The 6,518-nt window shown below is 44.4% G+C and overlaps 1 protein-coding gene across 2 annotated transcripts; it reads right to left on the reverse strand.

Annotated features, from left to right (window-relative positions):
- On the reverse strand, positions 1 to 2,260 carry LOC109260022 (olfactory receptor 51I2). Of its 2 annotated transcripts, XM_019438010.2 has the most exons (2): positions 1,344 to 2,260; positions 1 to 10 (listed from the first exon to the last, which is right to left on the reverse strand). In XM_019438010.2, the coding sequence occupies exons 1-2, from the start codon at positions 2,258 to 2,260 to the stop codon at positions 1 to 3; spliced, it is 927 nt and encodes a 308-aa protein (XP_019293555.2). The 2 variants fall into 2 exon arrangements, with proteins under 2 accessions (XP_019293555.2, XP_019293554.2); XM_019438009.2 differs by lacking the exon at positions 1 to 10 and having other exon boundaries at positions 1,322 to 2,260.
- Between the last annotated feature and the right edge of the window lie 4,258 nt (positions 2,261 to 6,518).

Genomic DNA, 6,518 nt, shown 5'->3' on the forward strand with positions numbered 1-6,518 from the left:
TCACCTGATACTTCGCTTTCATATTCCCTTAGGGAGGGAGGGGAGGGTGGGTGATGGGTATTGAGAAGGGCACCTGTTGGGATGAGCACTGGGTGTTGTATGGAAACCAATTTGACAATAAATTTCATATTAAAAAAAAAGAAAACTCTAGATAACTTTATGCTCAGCTGTGCTGGGGTATCTGGCCCAGTTTCCCTTGTGTGTAGGTCGATCTCAATAGGGCATCTCCTTTAACTTAGTCTAGATGTAAGCCCAAACCTCATCTGAGAGTACTCTAATTCTGCCAAGGAATTTCTTATTGTATCCCACCTCCCTGGTATCAAGGAAAGATAATGCAAGAAAGCCGATCTAACAGAAGGTGCAAAATAATTATTTTCTAGTGTCTAAGTCATAAATTCTCTATTGCCTCTCCCAGGGCTTTTTAGCTAGAAATTCTAGAAAGACATGATTTTTGACATCTGTTACCACATAATTTTGTAGAAGAAAATTAAAATCCCAAGAAAGGAAGACAAAGAAAAATCATTTTATTAGTACAATGTTGAAAAGAAAAAAGGTCTATGGTTCAGATATTGAACCTCCCTGTGAGAGGATGGTTTAGTGAGCAGATGAAGGAAGCAGAGAAGAATCTGGAGTTTCTTCTAGATGTCAGCCTCTTTCAGCTTTCTGGGGTCATACATCGTATAGCAAGTTCTGACAATACATCAAATTTCACTTTGTGCTTTGAGTGTTTCGAAGCACTCATGAATGTTCAAGGTGACAGTGATGGTGAAGGGAAGGATAACTGTGGTAATGTTAATAGTGAGGCCAACTCGACAGAGGGTGGTCCTTGTTGGGGTTAGACACACAGAATGGAGATAGACAAGAACTGAGTCTCATCTGAATCACCTATCATCTATGTTATTCTGAAAAACTGACTTAATTCTCTACACCTCATGAGATTGTGATGAAGGTTAAATGAATTAAATCACATCAATTTCTTATAGAACCTGACACTTTTAGTGATGACACTCAATTTATTAGTTATTATAATATTGGTAATGGTTCTGTTATAAAAAATGATTCCTAGCTTACATCAGTCTTCCTCAGGAAAATGTTATCTAATCACCAACATTCACCTCTCTATGAATGCCACTGAGGTTTGCTGATTGTACTACCATTTGTTTTGTGTTATCTCCACTTTCTGATCTTTTACTTTTCCCCCACCACACACATCTATTTTATTATTTGTGATTGAAGATGATGACGGTGATGATGACAATAACACCACGGATGAAGACTTATGGCTACAGTCAACATCAGATATTAAAGGCAAGCATGAAAGTCATGTTTTCATGCGCCGAAACATACGGACAATGGTTCGGCGGATCTCCTTTGTCTTGGCGCTGTAAATGAGAGGGTTGAGCACAGGAGGTACAAAGAGGTAAACATTGGACATGAGGACATGTACATAGCGTGGGGCATGCTTCCCAAAGCGGTGCACTGTGGAGACTCCAATCATCGGCACGTAAAACACAAGTACAGCCAAGATATGTGACACGCATGTGTTGAGAACTTTCAGGCGTTCCTCTCGGGAAGCGATGGCCATGACCGAGTGCAGAATGAGCACATAGGAGAGGAAGATAAGAAACATGTCCATGCCAAAGGTGGATACAAGAACAAAGAGTCCATAGATGCTGTTGATAGTGATATCAGCACAGGCCAGCTTCATCATGTCTGGGTGAAGGCAGTAGGAGTGGGAAAGAACATTGGATCTGCAGATAGGCAGCCTCTTGAAGAGGAAGAGAAGGGGAAAGAGGGTGATGAAGCTCCGAGCAGCCACAGCTATGCCTATTCCGGCAATGACTTCATTGGTGAGAACAGCAGCATAGCGCAAGGGATCACAAATGGCCACATAGCGGTCAAAGCTCATGGCCAGAAGAATGCCCGACTCCATCATGGAGAAGGAATGAATGAGAAACATCTGGATCAGGCAGGCATCGAAGGCAATGTTGCGGGCATTGAGGCAGAAGGTTCTGAGCACGGTAGGCAGTGTGGCCATGGACATGGCCACGTCACTGAAGGACAGCATGGACAGGAAGTAGTACATGGGCTCATGGAGGCTGGGCTCCACTCGCACAGCCTGCAGGATCACAGTGTTGCCTCCGAGGGCCACAGCATACATGACACAGAGGGGCCCTGCTAGCCAGGCGTGAGAGCTCTCCAGCCCAGGGATGCCGGTCAGGAGGAAGGAAGCAGGATGAGTGACATTGAACAGTCCCATGGTTGGGGGGAGGCCAGGGCACTTTTCAGGATTGGAACCTGGGGACTTCTGGGAGTTGCCCCTACTGGATAGCAAGAAGCCAGGGAGTAAGACACACAGGGGGTGAAGTCTACACAGTTGGAAACTGATGCCTTCCTGAAATCACTGGTTAGAGGTAAATGTAGGCAAACTTTCTTTCTTCATTTTATGATCAGCAGGCCCCAGGAAGGGCTAATATTTCCTCTATTTTATGAAGAAAATTAAGACATTGAGAATGCTTCAAAAATATTACTTAGGTACAAAGAAAGTTGTCTATATTTCCATTAGTTTTAAGAGCATCACTGAATGCAAATATGTCAAGTATAATCCGTAGATTGTCATTGTAAAGACAACCAGGAATCAGAGTTACAATAACTCTTGGAAGTATTAAACATTTCCCTGAAAATGGTTAACCAGAGGTGTCTTCGACTAATCACAGCATTTCTGAGGGCTAGTTTGAATAATGATGTGCTATGTGAGAGAGGGGAAGGGTCCATGGGATATGGAGAAAATTGACCACCTCTGGACACCAGCCTTTTATTGGCAGAAGTGCTCCAAAAGAACAAAACAAAAAGAACAAGAAGACGTTGTGGAAATGCACAAAGGTGTTCCTTGTTTTGGAAACATTATTACTTCTCTCTTAAATGTTCTACAGTTATGCTACCATTCAGTTTGTGGAAGGGCATTGCACCAAACACCAGGCTTTCACCCCCTTACATAGTCATATATACTTTCAAAATATCCTTTATCTCAGAGACACATTCATGTACCTTCACAACAGCCTCACCAGGATCCCATTCCTGCTCTTAGAAAGAGCACTTTGCACTTGCACTGCTGTCTCTCACACACTTTCTTTTTTTTAATTTTTTAAATGTTTACTTATTTTTTAGAGAAAGAGAGAGAGAGAGAGAGAGAGAGAGAGCACGATCTGGGGATGGGAAGAGAGAGAAGGAGACACAGAATCTGAAGGAGTCAGCACAGAGGCCAACACGGGACTTGAACTCATGAACCAGGAGATCATGACCTGAGCCGAAGTCAGACACTTAACTGACTGAGCCACCCAGGAGCCCCTCACACACTTACTTTTATTGCACAGATACACTCAACTCTTCTTCTTGACATTCATACTCTTGAACATGCATGTGCCCTGTGGTGCTCATACACTCAGTCCACACTGATATATATGCAGATTTTGTATGCACACAACGCACAATGTACATGCAGAGTTCGACCATCAACAGCATGTCACTTACATGTGTGTAGACTCCTGTGCCCACATTATTAACCCCTCACAACATAGACACACCCTCATATACTCTATTACTCAGCTATTCTACCATGACATGTGTTCCTGACTCCAATCCCAGAGGCTAACTCACCACCATTTCTCTGTGAGAGTGATTACATTTTGTAATCTCCAGCATTCTGATGTTCTGGGAATTCTTTCACCTCCAGCCCCTCATGATGGATGAAGACAGAGAGGGCTGGAAGACTTTTCATCTGGCAAAACAGTATCAGGCTAAGGCACTCTCCTATAGGAGAAAACTCCATAAATATTTTGTTTCCCCTTCCTCTCTCAAACCTAACAAAGCATGGTCACAGCATAATCTCAGAATCCTTGCTGATCAGGATGGAAGAAAAAGGACCTGAGAGCCCCAGGTATACAAAGGCCATAGAAATTCTTGAATGACCCTTAATTCAGCATTATTACAAGGGGAACATTAAAGAATTTATGGGAAAATTTATAATTTGGATCGTCTTATGGTTCCCAGGAAGTATGCGGCCATTCTCTGTGTTACTGATTACATCCCTTCTGGTCCTAGAATCAGTCTGTGCATACCTGCCTCTCTCCAGACATGTGATGCTTGGGATCCAAGACTGAACAACCCCACTCATCTTTATTTTCCCCCACCTGACTGCAATTATCATTCTTCATAAAAAACTCATGGAAGGAAAAAAAAGCAGAAGAGAAGTGAGCAAAGGTGAAAGGAACAGAAAGAGAAGGGAGAAGAAAAAGAAGAAAACAGGCTTCAGTAAACAGGATTCTGTGCGGAACAGGGCAAAAGCCATCGTGCGTGTAGGGATCTGAGTTGTAGCATTTGTGGGAAAAGGGCTGCCGGACAGCCACAAGAGCACATCCTTTATCATTCCCAGGAGTGACTCATCTTGTTGGGGGGTCTGGATGAATGGGAAAAAAGAAATCAGTGAGAGAAAACCAATCCTTGCTGAGCACATTACGTGCCAGATACCCTGCCAGGAACTTATATCTATGTCACCAGTGAATCTATGACAGAGGTGGAGGCTCCCCAAAGTGAGCCTGCCTCTTAGAGCATGGAAGCAGGTGATAATGCCTCATCTGAGTAAAGAACTGTAAGACTCTCTAATGTCTAGTTCAGTCTTTGAGACCCATTGAGGTGTTGGAGAAGATGCTGAGAAGGAAAACAGAGCACACATTTCTGCATGGAGATTTCAAAGACACTATCGAACAAAGAGGAAGGCTAAAGGCAGATTCACGTGGCCAACAAGATGCAGAAGTTCTTGTCTCCAATGCGGGACTCCACTTCCCTTGTCCTGGCTCTGAACTTGCCTTTCTCTGAAGCCACAGAGGGACCAGAGTGGTTTAGGGGAACAGGCCCTGGAGGGGGTGAGGAGCCCTGGCATTTCCCCTGGACGGGGCTTGTCCTGGCCGTGTGGGCTTGGGAAGCTCAAGTTCTCTGTCTAGATCGAGTCTCCTCCCCTTTATCACTGTTTTCCCACATATTATCCTTTATGGCTCTGAAGTTCTTTTACTTTTTACTTTCTAGTCAAAGAGAGAATGCCTGTGAAGGTTTGCTACAGAGCTTCAAGAAGGCAAAGACAGGCTGAGAAGGAGTTGGGGGTGAACTGAGAGGCTCTGCTGATGACCAGCATTTGGAATCAAGGGCAGGAATAGAAAAAGATTAGACATGCTTGGCTATGCCAAACCGCTGTAAAATTTAGAACTAGCTGATTTGTCTACACTTTTAATCTCCCAGGTGACTTTTACAGACTTTGTCTCAGAATTCATATGACAAGTACAAACGTTGAACATCTGCACGCTCAGCAGTGGGTTTGATCCATGTTGTAATTTGTGATCACCTTGCTTCCTGGATTTCTGAAATTTGCTTGTGCCCTGATCCTATTCTCCACCCTGAACTGCTATAATGTTAATGAATCGTAGGAACATGGATCCCAAGTTCACTGAATCTGCAACGTGAGCTCCCTGGAGAAACAGTGCATGACCCAGGGTTAACAAGTTAGTGGCAAAGCCGGAACGGGAACCCCATGTCCAGGGACTTTGCATCTGATCTGCTCACTCTAAGTTTTTTTTAATGTTTATTATGTATTCCTGAGAGAGAGAGACAGAGAGAGAGAGAGAGAGAGAGAGCGAGAGAGCACAAGTGGGGGCAGAGAGACAGGGAGACAGAATCCGAATGAGGCCCCAGGCTCTGAGCTGTCAGTGCAGAGCCCGATTTGGGGCTTGAACTCGCAAACCGTGAGATCGTGACTTGAGCTGGAGTCAGGCACTTAACTGACTGAGCCACCCAGGGACCCCTGCTCTGCTCACTCTAATAAAAAGCTCCCTTCTGGTAGCTTCCTGCACTCTATTCTTCTTTATCTCCCCACCCCTTACCCAGTTTCACCCTTTCTTAGAAGAAACCTCAGAAGAGTCAGCTAGCTACCCACTACTGGGTTGCAGAACTCACCAGGAGCCAAACAGAGGAACGTCACCAGGGGAACAACACACACACTCCTCTGTATCTGCTAGAGTGAATTCATGCCTGCTCTTTTTTATCTAATTCTAAGCCTCTGGAGAGAGCAAGTGAGGCTGGCTTTGTGTCTGAACATGCATCGGAAAGAATTTAGTCTCTGGAGAGCCTTAAAGACCAGTGAGAATAAAGCATGGGCTCCTGTATCTGAAAAAGAACTCAGCAATTATTTAGCCAGTCCAATTCTCCACCTAGGGCAAGACACTGTCTGTGAAGGATGGCCAGGTGTGTTAGAGGGGAGTTCATTGTCTTCTAAGGCATCCCAGGATTTTGTAATGTTGACCAAGCCCAACAAGTAATGTATGAGCAGAACATAACCAATTTTGCTTCTCAGACCCCTTTAGTCGCATTGAATCAGGCTAGTTCTTTCTTCCACCGTGCATGAAAACTGAGTTTCCTAAGATTTCTGGTCCCCTGCAGCTGATAACACAGCCTCTGGTGAGCCCTGTGTG

Source organism: Panthera pardus, unplaced genomic scaffold (genome assembly GCF_024362965.1).
Source record: "Panthera pardus isolate Hobbes unplaced genomic scaffold, ASM2436296v1 HiC_scaffold_12, whole genome shotgun sequence".
NCBI classification, from domain to species: domain Eukaryota; kingdom Metazoa; phylum Chordata; class Mammalia; order Carnivora; family Felidae; genus Panthera; species Panthera pardus.

What these genes read in the sequence shown, in the direction of transcription:
- LOC109260022 (XM_019438009.2), bottom strand. Translation starts at nt 2,260, where the DNA reads ATGGGACTGTTCAATGTCACTCATCCTGCTTCCTTCCTCCTGACCGGC.